General features: G+C 41.2%; 1 protein-coding gene across 3 annotated transcripts; it reads right to left on the minus strand.

Moving 5' to 3' along the window:
• Positions 1-10962: 10962 nt before the first annotated feature.
• LRRN4 (leucine rich repeat neuronal 4) lies at positions 10963-19776 on the minus strand. 3 transcript variants are annotated; one of them, XM_075596008.1, is made up of 5 exons: positions 19511-19776; positions 17561-18258; positions 15297-15501; positions 14610-14744; positions 10963-13569 (listed from the first exon to the last, which is right to left on the minus strand). In XM_075596008.1, exons 1-5 carry the CDS (start codon positions 19543-19545, stop codon positions 12327-12329), a joined length of 2316 nt encoding a protein of 771 aa, XP_075452123.1. In that variant the 5' UTR covers positions 19546-19776; the 3' UTR covers positions 10963-12326. The 3 variants fall into 3 exon arrangements, with proteins under 3 accessions (XP_075452123.1, XP_075452126.1, XP_075452124.1); XM_075596011.1 differs by having other exon boundaries at positions 19569-19774; XM_075596009.1 differs by having other exon boundaries at positions 19550-19773.
• Positions 19777-20828: the final 1052 nt, after the last annotated feature.

A 20828-nucleotide genomic window follows, 5' to 3' on the forward strand; every position in this document is an offset into this window, starting at 1 on the left:
TTCTGAAGCCTAACCGGTTTATTTATTTTTTAGCACAATAACTTTTTTTACTCTATATTTAATGTATGGAAATGAGCCCCTAACGAAAGATTTGTTTTGTAGGCTGTGTAATATTTGCCATGGGGCTTTTTGCACCTTTGCTTTCGAACCTAACTTTGCAAAGCTTGCCTTTTAAATGATTAAACAAGTGTTGTCAGATTAGATGCGTTAACATAATTATTACTGCAATGTAACTGTTGTGGGACTGACAGAACCATCGTTGGTCAGTTGAAGTAACTCAACTTTGTTTTGTGCAAAGCTAATTCGTCAGACACCGGGTTGAAGTTATTTTAGTCACTTAATACTTCTGCCTGTGCACTTTAATGTTGTACGTGACCGAATAGAGGCTTCCGAGGTGCAGCCTTGCGAAGCAGCTTGATAAGTTTACGTAGTTTGGTCTGTTTTGCACTGCCCCCTCCGGCAAATCCTTCTGAACTGTGTTTTTTTGTTTAGTTGTTCCTTCATATTTTTTTGTCTTTTGAGCAACTAATCTAAAAAGAGTCAAATTTGTTGCAAAGATTGTTATTTTTGCTGTTTTTATGTAAGGTCTAGTCAGGTATTCTCAAGATGGTCAATAGAAACAGATGCTTGCAGGGAAGTAGCAGGGATTCCGCAAACACTGAATAACTGCAAACATACTGTAAGCCCAGTTCTACAAAAGGGTGCTAAACTTTAGCACGCCTTTACTCCCATTCATATGAATGGAAGCTGAATTAGCACCCTTTTGTGGATTTGGGCCATAGATTTTTCCCGCTACACTTGCAATAAGCACCGTTTAATTAGAACATTGCTACTTTATTGCAGAAACAGATTACAGCGCAATGTTTTGGGGTACTGGTCTATTTGTCATATGAACGATAAAATCTACCAATATTTGGTAATTAAGTGGTAATAATTACACACAAATAATCAACTAGGATTATAAATAGCCCCCTATAGTTGCACTCAAGGTAGGTGACAAATATCGTATATTGTCAACTAGTAACTGGCTAGTTAATAGCATAATCCTTGCATAGGATACACCGCCAAAAGGTCACACTCAAATAAAAATAACAAAAACTTTAATAGTATGCTATAAAAACGACGAGACACTATAAAAATGCACAACAGTGCATAGATAAAATCCCCAAATGTGTTTGGTCACGGTACAAATATGAACAAAATGTGTTCCAAAAGTATAGCTAGTGACAAATCAGACGCTATATAAAGGCTGCACCATCTCGTACACAGGTATTGTAAACCAAAATAATGCTGTGAAAAATGGACAGCGCAGGGTAGGTATAAGGTATAAGTGGGCTCAATTCAACCACAATATGGTCAGATGTATAGCATATAACCTCCTACGTAGGGTAATCGGTGATATCTGTAGCTTAGGCTCTATGAAATCTCTAGAGCAGCTTGGTCAAGACAAATGCAAAGAATGAAAAATCACATACAATCATAACCAATAGCAGACCCTAGATAGCGCACACATAAAAGCGCACACGTACAAGCCCCCCGAGAGTATGGGCTAAGGAGGGCCCAGTGTAGTGATATACGACCTGATATAAATTTCCTGCATAAGGTAGTATAAGCAGCCGTAGCTCCGTGTAATCTCTGGAGCAGCCGTGACTCCAAACACAAGCCGCGCATGCGTCAACGTGATGACGTCACCGCGTTCCCCGACGTACGTTTCACGCGTCACCGTGCGCTTTCTCAAGGGGGAGGAGTAAGTAGCATCGTATGGTTGAACCTTTTAAACACTCCCTGGAGGGGAGGGGCGGATGACGTATGCCTAATAGTATTAAAGAGGCATTGCAGGTACACACACAACCCTCACATAATGGAAAGGAATCGGGAGGGGGAGTGGAAAAGGAACGGATTATAACCCATGTAACCACATGCCAGTGGAGGTCAAAACATATAGAGACAAATTCTCCTAATAAATGCAAAAGAGTGCCCATATATAAATAACATCACATCAGGCATGCATGTGAAAAAGCAGTATGAATGCGGACTGGGCAAAGATGGTAAAAAGGTTAAAAGCCATTTTCAGACCAAACCGTCACGTACATGGTTGGGCCACAAACCTAACGGTACATACACCTGTGGACGCTGTAAGGCTTGCCCTTCAGTCAAGGTTACTAAAACTTTCACAGATTCTACATGTTTGCATACCTATACCATCAAAGACTTTATCAATTGTCTGACCACAGGTGTGGTGTACCTTATTCAGTTCGCATGTGGAAAGCAGTATGTTGGCGAAACACACAGGACTTTCAAAGTACGTATTTTGGAGCACCTTGGGTCAGTGCGGAACAAACTTGACACACCCGTGGCCAGACATATTAATGATGCACATCATAGAGATTCCTCCAATCTCAGATTCATAGGCATAGCTCATATACCCTGGGGCCCACGTAAGGGCAACTGGGATACCAGGCTTCGTCAGCAAGAATGCCGATGGATCTATCACCTCAACACACTGGCACCACACGGATTGAATGAAGGTTATATTTTCTCCTCATTCCTCACATAGGGATCCAGGTATATTGATCTATTACTCTTAGTTTAGAAGGAGCCGTATTGACTTTTTAGGCGGCTCCGCCTAGTGTAGCTCATTCCTACACCTTATACCCTGGTCCCCCCACCTGCCTGTTGTGCATCATTTATATGCCTTCTGTGACCATCTGTGGGATTACTCTACCACCATGTACCTGTATTTTTATTTTACCGTCTTTGCCCAGTCCGCATTCATACTGCTTTTTCACATGCATGCCTGATGTGATGTTATTTATATATGGGCACTCTTTTGCCTTTATTAGGAGAATTTGTATCTATATGTTTTGAGCTTCACTGGCATGTGGTTACATGGGTTATAATCCGTTCCTTTTCCACTCCCCCTCTCTCCTCCCCCCTCCCGATTCCTTTCCGTTATGTGAGGGTTATGTGTGTACCTGCAATGCCTCTTTAATACTATTAGGCATACGTCATCCGCCCCTCCTCTCCAGGGAGTGTTTAAAAGGTTCAACCATACGATGCTACTTACTCCTCCCCCTTGAGAAAGCGCACGGTGACACGTGAAACGTACGTCGGGGAACGCGGTGACGTCATCACGTTGACGCATGCGCGGCTTGTGTTTGTTTATTTTCCAGAGATTACACGGAGCTACGGCTGCTTATACTACCTTATGCAGGAAATTTATATCAGGTCGTATATCATCACACTGGGCCCTCCTTAGCCCATACTCTCTGGGGGCTTGTACGTGTGCGCTATCTAGGGTCTGCTATTGGTTATGATTGTATGTGATTTTTCATTCTTTGCATTTGTCCTGACCAAGCTGCTCTAGAGATTTCATAGAGCCTAAGCTACAGATATCACTGATTACCCTCCGTAGGAGGTTATATGCTATACATCTGACCATATTGTGGTTGCATTGAGCCCACTTATACCTTATACCTTCCCTGCGCTGTCCATTTTTCACAGCATTATTTTGGTTTACAATACCTGTGTACGAGATGGTGCAGCCTTTATATAGCGTCTGATTTGTCACTAGCTATACTTTTGGAACACATTTTGTTCATATTTGTACCGTGACCAAACACATTTGGGGATTTTATCTATGCACTGTTGTGCATTTTTATAGTGTCTCGTCGTTTTTATAGCATACTATTAAAGTTTTTGTTATTTTTATTTGAGTGTGACCTTTTGGCGGTGTATCCTATGCAAGGATTAGGCTATTAACTAGCCAGTTACTAGTTGACAATATACGATATTTGTCACCTACCTTGAGTGCAACTATAGGGGGCTATTTATAATCCTAGTTGATTATTTGTGTGTAATTATTTGTGCTTTCTCCCTTGCACCAGGTAGATTTTTTCTTGTAATTTTGTATGTGTGTCTGGTGTAGCGACGTGCCCCTTGTGTATATATATAGATTTTAAGTGGAACCAATGAAAATAGAAACATTTTTACACGAACGAAAAATGTGCTGAATTTAAAAGTGAATTAATTTTTTCCGAATAAAGTCAATTATATAATAATTTTTTAACTTGTTTTTCCCCACTATGGCCCAAAAGGTGCTAAGCTACCATGTCTTAACTCCCATTTGTTTGAATGGCCAATGGGAAGTGCTAAAGCATAGTACCGTTTAGTGAATATGGGCACATGAGAGATTGCCCCTTTTAAGCACTTGGTTCATAATAATACAACTGTAACTACTTCAGATTGCTCATTGCAGCTTTCAAATGATCCTGGCGAAAACAGCCAGCTAATAATAGTAGGTCACCTGCTTAGATGTTCTGCTGCAGGAGTCTCTCCAATGTTATTTGTTTCTAAAGTAGATTAACATTGAAAACCAAACAGAGCAATAGAAACCTAGACTCTTCAACAATTACATTAAAATACGATGTACCGTATATGTTTTTTTTTTTTCAAAACAATTTTATTAGGCATTCAGTTAAACATGCATTGGTATTGTACTATAACGCCTAACATTTTCCAATCCAGTTTTTTTTCGGGGGGGGGGGAGCAGAAGGACAACCGCCGTGGTCCGTAGAAAAGGGGGGGGGAAGCCTTCAGAGAGGGAAGGCAGGGGGGAGGGGGACTGGGAGGGTGGGAGAGGAGAGGGGGGAATGGGGTGAGGGGGGGGGGTCTGACTGTCTGGGGGTGTGAGCTATAGAGCATTGGTTGATCGCCTATGGAGGGGTGTCCGGGCTTTGGGGCGTAGGGATTGGCTGTCTGGCCCTAGTTTTGGAGGACCATGGGTCCCAGATTTCCTCGTGGGCCGGCAGTTTTTGTCGAACGATGGCGGTGAGCCGTTCCATGATCATCACCTCGTCGACTCTTTTTCTAATTGTTCCCAGTGCCGGCGTAGTTGTTTTCCTCCAGGAGGCCGCAATACAGCAACGAGCCGCAGTAAAAATGAAGGATATCAATTTCCTGACTGGTCGGACAATGTCTTTCAGTGGTGCCGCCAGCAGGTAGGTCAGTGGTTCAATAGGCACTTCCAGGTCGGTGACCTCTTTTATTAAAATTTGGACCTTGGCCCAGTACTTTACAATTTCTGGACAGGACCACCAGATGTGGACCATGTCCCCTCTATGACCACAGCCTCTCCAACATAGATCCGAAGCCAGAGGGTAGATTTGGTTTAATCGGGCTGGGGTAAGATACCAGCCGAACATAATTTTATAAATGTTTTCCTTTATTGTAGTACATAGGGAGGTCTCCGAGGCTGTCTCCCAGATTTCTTCCCAAGTCTCTCTGTCTATATGTAAGTTCAGGTCAGCTGCCCATTTGAGCATATAGTCGTGCTCTTTTGGGGTCGAGGAGCGTTCTAGTTCCCCGTATATCTCTGAGATGAGACCTTTCTGGTGGGTCTTTGTCTCGCAGAGGTGTTCGAACGTTGTGAGAGTGGGGTATTCTGGGAGAGGGCAAGTTGTTCTAATAAAGTTTCTAATTTGAAGATATTTGAATGTGTCCAATTGTCTGATTTGATATTTGGTCCTTAATTCTTGGAAACTCAGAGGCCTCCCCAGGCTCAGAAAATCCGCAATCGCCTCTATACCCCTCGTGCGGTATTGTTCGAACAGTTTAGATCCACATCCCGGGGGGAACTTTGGATTGTTAAAAATAGGGGTCAATTGGGAGCTTTTAGTAGTAAGGCCATATTTGTATTTGCAACGTAACCACACATCCCATGTGAATCGGGAGGCCTGAAGTTTCAGGTTGTGTGTATATCCCTCCCCTCTGTCCAGGCTCCAGAGGCAGGCTTGCAGAGAAGGCATTTTGGCACATTGAGTCTCTATCTCCACCCAACTACAACGGGTCGGGTCGGCATTCCACATTACCACCTGCTTAAGCTGTGCAGCTAGGTAATATCTGTGTAAGTCCGGTACCCCCAGACCTCCTCTAGATCTTGCTGCCATCAGGACCGATCTGGCGACTCGGGGTCTTTTGCCCTGCCAAATAAAGTTAAATATTCTGTTTTGCATATTTTTGAGATCAGCGCCTGGGACGTCGGTCGGGAGTGTTTGAAAGAGATATAGCATTCTTGGGAGTATATTCATCTTGATGGAAATCATTCGACCGATCCACGATATCTGGTAACCTTCCCACTGATCTAGATCCTTTTTGATCTTGTCCCATAAACGCGGGTAGTTATCCCGGTATAAATCCCGGTAGTGCCTTGACACATTAACTCCCAGATATTTAATGTGTGAAGGGCACCATCTGTAGGTAAAATTGGTTTTGAGGAGATTGACTTCGGGATCCGGGAGACTAAGATTTAGGGCCTCTGATTTGTCGCTGTTTATCTTATATCCTGATACTCCGCCAAACTCCATCAGTTCCCTCTGGAGGTTGGGGAGGGAAGTTAGAGGTTTAGTCAGAGTAAGGATGATGTCATCAGCGAATAGGGAAATTTTGTATTGTGTTTTATCAATCGGGATTCCCTGGATATTCGGGTTCTGTCTTATTTTAGACGCCAGTGGTTCAATCGTAAGGGCGAAGAGAAGGGGAGAGAGGGGGCATCCCTGCCGGGTACCATTCTGGATTAGGAATCGTTCAGATCCTCCGCCCGAGAGGCGTACCGAGGCTGAGGGGTTCTGGTAAAGTGCTTGAACGCCCTTTAGGAACGAGTCTCTGAAGCCGAATTTAATCAATGTTTGGTTTAGGAATAGCCATTCAATTCTGTCGAATGCCTTCTCTGCGTCAAGGCTTAGTAACATTGCCTTTGAGCCTGAAAGGTGGGCATGATCTACTAAGTTAATTATTTTACGTGTATTGTCTGAGGCCTGACGGCCCAGGACAAACCCGACCTGGTCCTTGTGTATTAATCTCGGGAGAATGGGATTAAGTCTGTTCGCCAAAATTTTACTATATAGTTTAAGGTCGTTGTTCAACAATGAAATTGGTCTGTAACTTCCGCATTGGGTGGGGTCCTTCCCGTCTTTAAGTATTATTGCCAAATTTGCGGACGACATTGTGGACGGGATAGGACTACCTTCAAGGAATGAGTTGAACAAACTTAATAGATGTTTGGATAGAATGGGAAAGAATTTTTTGTAGTATGCATTTGTGAAGCCATCGGGGCCCGGCGCCTTGGAATTTTTTGAGGCTCTCACGGCCATTTCCAATTCGTCTATCGTTATTTTCGCGTTTAGGTAAGTATTCTCCTCTTCTGTTAATGAAGGGAGGTCGCACTCGGATAGATAATCGGCGGCTAAAGCCGTATCCGTCTCTTTAGAGTTAGCAGAGTGGGTTCTTAGGTTATACAATTTAGTGTAGAATTTGGTGAATTCCTCTGCTATTTTTTTTTCGTTATATTGGAGTTCACCAGAGTTATTCCTGATCGCCGTGATTTGCGATCTTTTCTGTATGCCTCGTAACTTGCTGGCAAGAAGTCTATCGGCCTTGTTCCCTTTATCGTAATACCTTTGACCCGTCCATCTAAGAGCTTTTTCTACATCTTCTAATTGGATGATCCTTAGATCGTTTCGAGCAGTTGTCAACTGTTTATAGATTCTCCGGGAGGGGTTATTTTTATGCTTTTGCTCTAGATCGATTATTTTGTCTGTGAGCTCTTTAGATAATCTGAGTTTGGTTTTCTTCCGGTGGGAGGCAATCGAGATAAGATTTCCTCGAATTGTCGCCTTATGGGCTTCCCACAGGCTTGCTGGAGAGGCTACGGAGCCTGTGTTTATTCTGAAGTATTCCCTAAGGGATTTTTTGAGTTCCAGCACTGTCCCGGAGTGGTTCAGTAAGGAATCGTTTAATTTCCAGCAGTACGAAATAGTTTTCCCGAAGGGGATGGACAGGGTCATGGTGATGGGAGCATGATCTGACCATGTAATTGGGCCGATATCTGTATCAGTGGTAGCCTCTAGTACGTTCTTGGAAGCAAGGAAGTAGTCAATACGGGAGTAAGACTGGTGGGGCGCCGAGTAAAAAGTGTAATCTCTCTGTCCCTGATGCTGTGTTCTCCAAATGTCTACCAGAGAAAAGTCTCTCATAATATCCTTAAATTTTTTCCCCAGTCTTTGTGACTGAGTGGAGTGTTGTCGCCCTGGTTGGCTCGATTTGTCTTCCTTTGGGTTGAGAGCCATATTTAAATCCCCTGCAATGAGTATTGAGGATAGGTATTGTGGGTCAATTTCTTCCAGAACCTTTTTAAGAAATTCAGTCTGGTTTTCGTTTGGGGCGTATAGGTTAATAAGGGCGATTGACGTGCCGGATAGTGAGCCATAGACTACAATGAATCTCCCCTCTGGATCTGCCTGAATTTTTGTTAAATTAAATGGGGTGCCCTGTCGGAACAGAATGGCAACCCCTCTACGCTTGCTGCTGAAAGATGAGAAATAACTCATCGGGAATGCATGCTGGAATATTTTAGGCGGCTCTTGTGACGTGAAGTGCGTCTCCTGGAGGAAAACAACGTCCCCTCCTGTTTTCTTTATCTCCTGGAGGGCCAGGCGTCGCTTTCTATTATTGTGGAGTCCCTTCACGTTGAGGGAGATAATTTTCAGGGCTTTTTGGTGAGACATTGTTATCTCTCAGCGAAGACCGCTTGTGTTATCGCTGGACTAGTGCTAGGGGGAGCAGTCAGAAAGGGTGAGGGGATGAGGGGTCGGGAGTGGGGCCGCTGGGACAGTAGCAGCGGTTGGAAAAGGGGAGGAAAATCGACCCTAATGGGGTCTAAACGTGTGTGACCGGTCTTAGAGAAAGAACCGGTTAGTGGGGTATAAGACCCTTGGGGGCGGGTCCGAGAACGCTCTCCAGTGAAGGCGGGTCGGGTGGAGACCCAGAAGATTCTGTGGCTTCAACCGGCCTCTGCCTCGCCGGGTTGGCTCATTCGGTGGGATGTCAGGCCCGCAGGACTTTTTGCTCCACCTAGCCGTAAGTGGGCGGGCGTGGGCGAGGGAGGGGTAACTGGGTCGGGAGGTGAGGGGTTGGGGACGTTAAAGGTCGCTGTGGGAATGATTGCTCGAAAGGGCGGGGGGAAGAGAAGGGGACAAGGAGGGAGGGGGTGATGAAGGGGGAGCATGGGGAGAGAGGGGGGTGTGGGGGAGGGGGAAGGGGGGGGAGGGGATGAGATCTCCTTATGGGCTCTCGGTTGGTGGGACCTGTTGTCTGGCAATGTTATCTATCTGCGGTGCTTAGTAGCTGGAGGGAGGGGGGAGGGGGAGGGGTATACGGGGGGGGTCCCTGTTCAGTAGGTGTGGGGGTGGGTGAAGGGGGAAGAGGGTGTAGGTCTTGGGAAAGAGAAGGGTATGGTGAGAGGGAGGGAGCAGGGGGGGTGGAGCATAGGTGGGACATCAAGAGACATATCTCCATTCTCCTCGGGTAGCCGACGGTCGCGAAGCTGCTCCTGCTCAAGAACGCCGGGGTGGGGGTGGGTGGAGGGGGAGGGGGGGGCGGGGATAGGGGGTAGGGAGGGGTACAGGCTTAAACACTGAGTCATTACTGTTCATTACTGTAGGCGTTTAGCAGTGACAATATAACATAGATGGTACATTGAACCCTTAGCAGTATACATGAATCATATATAGCAGTATTCACCTTACACATTTGCTATAACACCAGCGTTGAGCGGCCTCATGTGGTGTACCCGGGAACTACGCCTGTTGGGTCCGCATTCGAGAGCATGCTTAACCAGTCAGGTTCAAGGTAGAGTGGATCAGTCCGGGTGGACTGGGGGGGGGGCTAGGGTGCAGGTCCTATAGCGGGGAAGGGTAGGGGGGAGGGGGGGGGGGAAGGGTAGGGGGGGGAAGGGTGGGGGGAGAGAGGGGGGGGAAGAGTAGGGGGAGGGGGGGGGCGGGAAGATGCTATGGGGATCGGTGGGGGTGGCTGGGGAAGGGATATGGGACGGGGGGGGAGGATAGGGGGCGGTACAGGCTTGTACTTTCGACCTTAGACAGTAAACATAGTGTATATTGAGCAATCCTGACAACAGACCTTCCCTATGACCCAAGCGTCCTGTACCCTCGTGTGGGGAATCTGGGTGCAGCTCTTGATAGGCCCGCTGTCGTAAGCGTGTTCGGCTGATCTGGGTCAGAGGTGAGCGGTTCCGCCCGGTGGGGGCTGGAAGGGATAGGGGTGTACCGTATATGTTTAAAGATTTCATGAGACAAGTATGTCTCCAGTTTACCAATGTGTATGTACTTCATGTGTATACATTAATATTAGTATGGTGTGTAAATGCGTGCGCCCACACACCGTCACAAACACACACGATTTTGGATAAATATATTCAACATATTAATCCAGTACCAACATTAAATTTATGTTCTAAGCACACTCACGGTTTCAAGAATTCATATTGGAAGTCCTAGGCCCTCCGAGCAGCCACACATGTGAAAGCCGTAGTCGCTAATCATAGGAGGAAGAACATGAGACACACACTCAAGGATCTACAGCAGATTGCACTAAATGCTCATGAAGAGCTTTCTATGCGAGATCCTTTAATTCTACTTCCCATGTCTCCTTCCTCTTTTACTTACCTTTGGTACATTTTTTAAAACATTTATGTAGTGATTCGGTAGCTTACCGTTCCTTGAAATACAGCGTTTTTCTTTCAGCGATTTTGTTTCTAACCTATTAAAAACATTACTCACAACACAATAGTGATCTCCCATATATCGTTATTTCTGTACTACTTACTGCAGATAAAACGTACTACAAGTCTCTCCCAAAGACACACATATTATAAACATAAAGTGAACTTTGTTTTCTTTTTAATTAAAATAAGTCAAAAATATCACACGGTACAAAATGGTCGACCTTTAAACACACTTTAGTTTTTTTGTTTTTTTTTTAAACAAATGCTAACTTTTTGGTCTTAAAATTATTTATTTTGGAAGCGGCAGTAACTCGTAAAGGTTATGTGAATTAATGGCAGTGGCCTGTTGAATAGGTTAAATGTAGGTCACATACTTTTCAGCCTTTTTCAAAATCTTTGATCTCTTTTGTTGATGAGATTTCTTGTCAATCCTCTGATTTTCAGATAAATCTTCTTTTTTTTTTGTTTGTAAAGTAATTGGACATTAAAAAAGTTATGGCGGGTCAAAAAAAAGTGACAAAAACCCTCCACCGTACAGTGTTCAGTAAATAAAAAGTCATTAGGATGCCATCACTAATCAAGCATATAAATATAAATAGCTGATCAGTAGGAAAGAAAAACATAATTTTTTTTCACAGGATATAAATAAGTAATTGGTTTACTTTAAGAATGCATGAATCTAGTGAAGTCTATCATACTGACAGGTTGTTCGATTTTATGTGGGGTTGGGGTGAGGGGGGGGCAGTAGAGAAGGAACTGCTGTGGGGACCTGACCCTTTTTAGCATGTGTTGAATGTACTTGAAGGGCCTTAAATCCGATTACCAGAAATTGAACTGACTAGAATTAGACACTTTTGTGCAAAAGTGGTACAATTCAGGGGCAAGAAACATCACCTTAATTTTTAAAGAAAAAAAATATAATTTAAATCAATATGATTTTGTCTGATATATTTGGTGCAAAGTTTTTTTTCCCAGAATCACACCGCTTTTGTCTTGATGCATATATGCCTTAAATGACTATGTGCTTGTTACCACCAACTGCGGAGCACTTTAAGAGCGCACTGAGACTCTGGAAACCCAACCCGCTTATCCTATGTACATAAATGATATTGCTGTGGCAGCTCTTTTTAAAATAAAAAACAGCCAATATTTATATATAATTTATAGCAGTGTAATATTAAACTTAAAGTAATAATTATTACATTAAAAAAATATGGCAACAAGATGATTTGCTCTGTAAGAGGGGAAAGGTCCTCCATTAAAAAATATCTCTCCGAGAACCGCTGGTAACCTGACGTGAAATCTAAGGGTTACAGGTTGAAAAGCACTAGTCTGTAGAATTACTTGTGGTGTATCAGAATGTTATCAAATAAAGTTAACTTTTAGACAAAAAACATCAGTTATAAAATCTGCTGATTTTCTTGGGGAGAAGATCAAGCTACGATGTGGGGTATTGCACTGCGATGAGTTCATGTGATCACTGTGCGATTCCCGAATTAGCACTTTGGGGCACTATGCAAGTGTGCACAGGATTTTAGCATCTACCAATGAAAATCATTTTGCATTTGTTTTTGTGAAGTATCAACCTTCCAAATTCTTCAATGAAGCTTTTACTAAAAATGGTAAATTACATGCAGCTCTGCAATAATGCTTGTTTAAATTGGTAACATCTCTTTTTCTACCACTGAATTAAAAAAGATTGCAAAGTTGGAAATGATGGTTAAACAGTTATCATTCATAATTAGTATTAATTGAATGAAGGGATGTTTAACTGATGATCAAATGCAGGGTTTTTATAAGAAACCAGATGTGTATCATATTGATTAAACAGATTATTTTTACATGTCTTGTGTAAGCAAACTGACAGTACAATTATGGTAGCTAAAAATACTCCACCTAATGTACATAATACAGCCAGTATAATAGTGTTACTTGGTTTGGTATTAAATGTAGAGCATGGTGTTCTTGACAAGTTATCATTTGCTAGTTCACTTGATCCCGCTTTATTCAAACCTACTGCACAAATGTGATATGTTGTATGTGGTAAAAGGTTATACAGAGTGTATTGCCTTGTTGTGATATAGATGTTATCAACAACCGTCTGGTTCTCGTGGCCTTCAGGGTGATATAAAAGCTGGTACTTTTCTACTACGGAATTTGGTGCGCACCAATGGATCTGTGCCGATGTGTCTGTTATTTCGGACACTTCTCGTAGTCTTGGTGGATCTGGAATAATGTTTTCTCCTGATAGACCGGGGCAGAAACATTGAGCCAATTGTTGAAGCTCAAAGCATGGTCTTTGAAGGTGTTTACAATGGTGATATTCACAAGGAATGCTTTGACTTTTAGCTGTTGTTTTGGCTTGTTGATCATCTTCGTAATCATATTCCAATACATAGTCTCGAGGGATTTCAGCATAGGGAGAGCGATCTTTCCCTGTGCTTGCTTTTGTGGATTTCTGCTTCATTTGATCTGTATGATCAAACTTTGTAGTACTAGGCATAGTTGGGTACTTGGTAAATGGTATGACTGGACGTATCGTTGAGCTTCCCTTTGCTGTCGATGATCCTGCATAACCAGTACTAGACAATGTGATGCCCTCAGTGAAGGTCTGACCTGCTTGATCAGCACTTGTGCTACTCTTCAGAGTAATAGAATCTGTTAATTGTATTTCAGGCAATAAAGTTGCTGATTTTGAGTCTGCAACTGTTTTGAAAATTGTTATAGTCTCAGGAATAAAACTTTTCCGTTTTTTTTCTCGTGGGCTTGACATGTTTTTCAAAAGGTCTGTAGACGTTTCTTGAAGATATTGAAGAGGATTTTCTGTGGAGGTGACAGGGGCAGAACTATTGAGACCAATGGTTGCTTCTGTTATTGCTTCATTATCCGTGAGTGTTCTAGTCATGTTTAATTGGCACCGATTATGCTGTTGCAGTAGTGAAAATGATGGTCCTCCTCCGTATGTGGTGCCGCAGAGCGTTTCATTTGCCCTAAAGGATACATGTTATTCTTGATGAAATAAAAAATTGTTCAAGTAAAACATTTCTTAATGAAGACTGGCTGGGAAAACACAGCCAATCATTTTAGTGTTAATGATCCCTTTGCACAAACAGAACGGTGTAATGCATGGTTAAATGTTACAATATGTAATTTAAGCATCCAAAATTATTTGATTGGACGTTACAACGCTTGTCATTTCCTATACTCACCCAAAAGTGAATTACACAGAAATGATCATAGTAAGGTGAGAGTTTGCTTACTACCATAACCTGCCCCTTAAGCAAAATGGCTGGGATATTGGAGTTAGCATACCTTTATTTTGTAAACATAAAGGGACATGTTTACTAAACAGTCTTCTGCCACATGCACTTTGCAGCGCTGAAAGAAACAGCCTATTCATGTCAATACTTTCTCTCTGCATCTGCTTTATTTGCTGTGCTTCACTTTGTTTTTACTTGTGTTTGTTAGAAAACCTGTGTTTTATTTAATCTCACCTGCCCTCAGTAACTGATAGCCCTCAGTATATATTACTTTGTACTTGAACTTCTTCTTTCAAGGTTACAATCAACACATAGATACCCCTTGGAGATATGCTAGTTGACAGTGGTACATGGCTAGCTATCAGCTGGTTTAACTCACACTGCTAGAGCTGCGACCTAGACAACAGTGGTTCTAGTCCTGTTAGGTCTGACACCATTCCAGTCATTAGGTTGGTGCCTTAGGGCTTATCAAGTCTATATTGTTGATATGGAAATCTTTTTAGTATTTAGATGGGACTGAAATATACTTTTCATAGACCTTAGCATATCTCCCAGTCAGGTTCCACAGGTGTGCTCCTTTCTCAGCACTGGCATGTCTGATGCCTAATTTATTGGGAGGGAGGTTTGAGAGGGTTTATTTTTCCCCTCTTCCCCACTTTTGGATTGAAGCAACCTTTTTCACCAAGCCAAAAAGGGTGAAGTTGGCTAACACACAGGGATCATATTGTTCTGAATAAGGACTTGGCTTAGAAAAACAATATTTACAGTACCTGAGTAAGGTTATATTTACATGTTCTGAAAAGAGCCAAGAAAGTCCACAACTACAGTGCAAGGGATTTCCATGGAGGTTGATAACCAGATAACCTGAACTGGTGTTCCATGGGGATAATGAAGTCAGATTACAGCTGCAATAAGAGGAAAAAAAGGGCCTACGTTTAATATGTATAGAATTGATTATTAATATCACAATTGAAACATTTTAAAAGCTCTAATTTTGTTATCTGTATGAAAAAAGAATAGAACATTCATTAAAAAAAATTGAGATGTACATATGGAATATTAAAGCATTGGTCAAATAAAGGGAAGGAATATTGACTAAAAATTGCTTTATCTAAGATAATTATTAGTTTAATAAAATGCTACAGTAAATAATTAAAACTTTTTTTTTTTTTTTTTTTTTAAAGTAAACTAAATCTTAATGATAAGAGTTAAAAGAACTCAAAAACCATTCGAAGTCTTTAGGCACATGGCAATTCAAATGAGATTCTTGTTTCATTACATGAGTGTCACGTAACAAAGAACATGCATATCAGTTTTGAGACTGGGGATTATTCATCAAATTGCACAGAAACACCCATTGGCGACAATGGGCGTTTCCGTACAAAAGTGTACTGATCGCCACTTTGAAGTGTAATGAAACAAATTCAGCTGTGATCGTTATGTCCAAAAACACTTACTTTTGGAAATCAAGAGATTTCATGTGAGACGCATCTTCAAACATGGACGTTCTAATAAAACTCAAAGCACGGGAATTTGCACAGTTCAGAAGTTCTAGTTGCGGAAATGATTTCAGCAGATCAGCCTCAAGATTTTCCAAGTTAGTCATCTTCATAATATGTAGTTCTTTCAGGTGTGGTAATTCTTCACTCCATGCTTGATTAACTAAAGTGCATAACAATAATTATTACTAGCAAATATATTCAATGGGAAAAATATATATATAAAAACACAGGTATTGGACAACCATGGAAATCTGTGTAAACACTTGTTAATTTAATGTGTATTTCTAGATTACGGTTTATTTATTTTTTAACATTGAGTTGACTTTAAAAAGGTATATCTGACTTTTTCTTAGAAGTATCTAATTAGGACATCTCTTACACACTTAAGTTCAGTAATTTTTTTGCTTACTGCAACCTAACTGTAGGTTTTTTCTTAAAAAAAAAAAACAGATTAAGAGAACAGAGACCTAGCTCCTGGCATTATCTTACAGAACAAATGGAAAGCTCTTTTACATTTAAAATAATGACATAGGTATGTAAAATGAATTATGAAGATAAAAAGTAAATATCCACTCTAAAATAATAATATCTGCCATTTACAAACTGTGTAATGTTCAGAAATAGGGTTGGAGGAGTTGTGTGAACTATGTATATAGTCTTTCCCCATTAACGCTTGGCATACAATATTTCCACTGCAGCCAGGGATTCTGGGTAATAACATGCAAATGAGCACATCGTGTGTGTGCCCTTTGCTTCTTGTCCATTTTAACATGGACCCCTATAAGCTTATGCGTATTACACAGCTTTTCAGCACAGCCAGAGTTAAAGAAGTACATAGCCAGTAACCTACTCACAGACAGCTGTTTTGACCTTTTGTGTCTCATCAGTGGGAGATTGGTTGCTGGCTCTGCAAAGTTTGGGTATAACCTGCCATGGTGGAGGGTTTTTGTCACTTTTTTTTTTACCCACCATAACTTTCTTAATTTAGATATGAAATGTACAACTTTGTCTGCGCAGTTTCAGTATAATTATGTAACAGACAAGCATGTGATGTCCCAATGTACCTGGTGTGTAATTATCAACATCTTCCGGATGCAAAACTGGTGCTTATAAAATTCCTTTTACTGTGTATGTTACTGTTGTTTGCCCTAGTTTTGCATCCAGGAAACTTTGATAAATAAACCCATACATATAGAATGTGAGCTTTATTTCAGTAAATACTGTGAATATCTATCAAGGCGTGAACTTTGAGAATGAAGCAGATCTCAAAACCTTAAGGTGGGGTGACACTTTGTTTCTTATGAAATGCAGCAAGTCCTTTCAGGGATTAATGGAAAGCTTTGCCCTGTAGTGAATTTTCATTGTTGAATATTCAACTTCCACACAGTGCTCAAATAGAGAGGAAAATCTGTCCTGGTTCCCACAAATCTTCAAAAAAGAAATTGTGAATCTTCCCAAAATTTGAATGTGGGCTATTTGTGTATTTGAATACTTAAAATGCACACTTCTTGATTCCTTATGCGAAAATTGGCAACAATCGTATATCTATTCGCCAACATTCACCTTCATTCGAAAAGAAAATTGTCAAAACTTTTGTGAAGAGCGCGGGGGCCGCTGCAACTCTTTTGCCTTCTCCTTCGCCATCTCTTCCTGCAGGGTCCCTCATCATTGCGCCGCGACGTCAGATGACGTACTGTTGTCAAGGTGACGTGACGCCATTTCACGTTGTAGTGCCATGATGAGGGACCCTGCAGGAGGAGATGGCGAAGGCGAAGGTAAGAGGCCCTGCACCGAGCCCTGCAATAATCCCAGCCAGCACTGTGTGTGTGTTTTGGTTCTGTCCTGCTGTGTGTGTGTTTGTGTGTGTTTTTCTGTGGCTGCCCTGTAGGGTGAGGGAGGAGAGAGAGAAAAAAAGGGTGGGCATGAATATTAGAAAAAAATCTATTAGGTATAAGTAATTTTTCAGTTAGATAGAAAAAAAAATTCCGAAAGTTAATGGGGGAGAGGGGGAGGGGGGTTGTGCGCAAGGCCGAAAGTTGGCCTATGCGGCAAATACCCTTGCACAGCGCTGTATGCAATCAGTATACTTTGCTGTTCTTAACATGTTATGTTGGTACCAGAGGTAAGCCAGTGAAGGTACAGTAGCCTTACTTGCACTACAAGGCAGTATGTTTAGTATTAAGCCATATATATTTACAGATATACCCTCCATGACTTACCTCTTCTAAGAAATGTCTCAGAAAGGTCAAGTACGTGGAGAGACTTTAAAAGAGTACTTTCCAGGGCCTCCTCTGTATTCAGTGCAAATGCTGAGGGACTGATGTCTTCAATAGTGTTGCTCCCAAGCAAAGTGGATGACAAATTCAGGGATGCCAAATTTGGAAAACAAGTGAAAGCAAATGGCTGGATTTGTGATATTGGATTTCCTACCAGAGACAACCATTTGACTTTCCTCAGCTGAATGCATTTTGGAACAGCCGATAAGTGATTGTAGCTGAGGTCCAGCACTTCCAGACTAGTCACAACTTGAGATTCCCAGCGAATCTCCCTTATCTGGTTGTGTTTCAGTATAAGGATACGTAACTGGGAGAGCTCAGATAGATCTTGATACCTGATGGTAGTGAGGTTGTTGCTGCTCAAATCCAAAACCTCAATTTTCTTTGGTAGACACACAGGAAAAACATCAACACTTGCATTGGTTAGTGTTAAGTTAACAGAAGTTTCTTCATAAAGTCCTTTGCAGGGTTTTTCAGTAACACTTTCAGATTCCATTGGCTTTGTCAATGTAAACAGAGTAATTTCTTCAGTTACTGGGAGGTTATTCCTGTTCGATAGATCTGCCTTCACTCCCACCTCACTCAGGCTCACAAACAACAGAAACATCTTCTGAAAAGTGTCCAATGACATTTTTTTTTTTCTGGAGAGAGAAAAACAAAATGATATGTGATTTCTTATAATTAACCAGGGAGTAGTTTCTCTTTTGAGATTAAGAATGCATTGTAATGAATGGGTTAAAGAGCAGACTATATGTGTCTCATATAATAACATGTCCTTGTTTTCAAAATTATGTCTGTGTAGCCCCAACTACTTGAATCAAACATTTTTTTTTACCATGTGTAAAGATGAACTGTCATGTTACAATAAACAATAGGTACGCTGTAATAAAATGCAATTGCATAGTTCTGCCATTTTACACAATGTTACTGTAAATTGTGTAATAACAAATTGCCACGTTCACATCATCAGTTTGCATTCTTTCAGCCAGCAATGTATTGCCATATAACACCATCCTCTCTCAGCATTGAAGGGGCTGCTTTACTTAAGAAAAAAGTTTTAAGGTACCCTTTCACTAAATTAACTGTATTTCATATAGCACTTTTCCTCCAGTGAGGCTCAAATCAGAATTACAGTGCAGCATACATCATACAATTGTACATGCAATTTTATAGGGCTTGAACCAACCACCTTACAATCTATGTTTTGGTGTCTGAGGCACAGGGAGATAAAGTCATTTGCCAAGGTTACAAGAAGCTGACACCAGGTTTCCCTGCCTCAAAGTCAATGTTATCGTTTTCAGAGTGAGCCATTTCTTCAGCCTCATAACATGTTTACATAAAAAAGGACTACTGAATACTGCTCTGCCATTAAACCAATACATGACACTGTGAACATTGGATTGAAGGACCAGCAACAAGTCCATGTGAAAGGAATATCCAGGGGCAAGATTAGTCACCCTATGTTCTGTAAAGTCAAAAATATGACACACATCCAAACATACGCACTTTTTAAATGTTGTGGAGTTCGATTTTACCATAGACATAAAACAATATGGTCACAGTTTCTTTCTACTACATGATCTCCCTACAATTAATACACATTGAAAAAGTGCAAATCACTTACAACTGTATGGTTTGCATGCAACACTAATTTTAAAAGGAGAGAGCAACTATTGCATCAGGAGATTACTGATGTCTCAGAAAAGGGAAAAAGTAACAATACATGGCAAATATGTTCCAAATAATAATAAACATGAATTAACATCTAACATTATTTAGAAATATACCAAATGTTTTTATACATCACGCTTTGCATTTAAATACATCTAGGTAACAGTTCTTATCATTCTGTTACAGGGTTTTGTTATACTGTAGCTATGCAAATAAGCTTACATATGAAATAGCTCATCATGAATTTGTCTATACATCTACCTGTAAGATATATAGTCACCAGTCAATATCCGATGGCAGAGGTCTTCAGTCTGGATCTGGGACTTCTCTTTTCTCACCCTATAGATTCCTGTAGGTAGTAAATTTTAGGATCTGGAGGAGAAGTGTTCTTTTATCAGAACTGTTTGCTTTCCTTTCTCTCCCACCTTTGCCCAGACACTAGTGGGTTTGGTATGCGGTGGGAGGTCTTTGTTTTCCTTAATCACAGTGAAGCCCAAGCACTGGACAGTGGAGCTCTGTGTAAATCCATTGCGCAATCCTTTGCAAACAATTTAATTTATGCCTTCATCATTGATATATCTGGGGGCATGCTATGCAATTAATATGCTGCTCTGAGTTGCTAAACTATTGTGTCGTTATTTAAAAGTGCTGTCCCACTTCGTTAATGATCTTTTCTGTATTTATAAATCATATTTTTCTTTGACACTCACTGCATATTTCACGCTTTGAAAGAACCCCTTAGTTTTTCATTTCAGAGAAATAATGATGTAAAATCTTTGTTTATGGACTGTTAAAAATTGTATTTGTACCTGCATTGTATATTGTATATTACAGGTACCTGCTTTATACGTCCCGGATCACTGCAATTGTGGAATTGCTCTCCAGCATTCTTTCTTTGGACTAGAAGAAGCACCCAACCAGTCAATGATAAAAAAAAAAACACCATGCGAAATCATAGTTTATGCATTTTTTTTTGAAGGGGCAAATGAGGACCACATCTTAAAACTCACATAACCACACAGCAATGAGCTTTAAAGCGATGGAAATCTATCAACGGAATGCGGAATCCATGGAGTGTATTGGTAATAATAATTTTAAAAATCCACAAAACGCGAATCATCATTTTTGGGATTGATCCGCTGAAATTCGCGGACCAAAGGAACCGCTGCGGATCCAAATTCGCCCCCCAAAATTGCCCATCTTTAAGGACAATTACGCAGTCATATAGGAGCTGTAAATATGGGTGCAGAGGTGCTACAGCACCCAGGGTTTATACATTTTTACATTACATCATGCAGTATGTATGTTACTGATTGCACAGCACCCCCAGCCAAAAAAATGTTCTTACACTCGTGCAATCATATAAATAATCAATGCTTAAACTTTCTTTATTCTTAAATTAGTCAGTGCCCTGTATAATGTCCCTGATGGTCTTGCTTTGTGTTCTTGCTCTAGGCCGCAGATCTTTTCTGTCAGTTCATTATACAATTTTTGTCTGTTATTTTTCTTATGGGTGGCTATAGATATGATAACTCCCCAT

This window comes from Ascaphus truei, chromosome 4 (assembly GCF_040206685.1).
Source record: "Ascaphus truei isolate aAscTru1 chromosome 4, aAscTru1.hap1, whole genome shotgun sequence".
Lineage (NCBI taxonomy): Eukaryota > Metazoa > Chordata > Amphibia > Anura > Ascaphidae > Ascaphus > Ascaphus truei.

What these genes read in the sequence shown, in the direction of transcription:
- LRRN4 (XM_075596008.1), bottom strand. Translation starts at nt 19,545, where the DNA reads ATGTATAGACAAATTCATGATGAGCTATTTCATAT. An exon ending in CATGATGAGCTATTTCATAT is followed by an intron (nt 18,259 to 19,510) that starts GTAAGCTTATTT and finishes TTCTCTCTCCAG; the next exon opens with AAAAAAAAAAATGTCATTGG. An exon ending in GTAAATATAACCTTACTCAG is followed by an intron (nt 13,570 to 14,609) that starts GTACTGTAAATA and finishes TGTATCCTTTAG; the next exon opens with GGCAAATGAAACGCTCTGCG.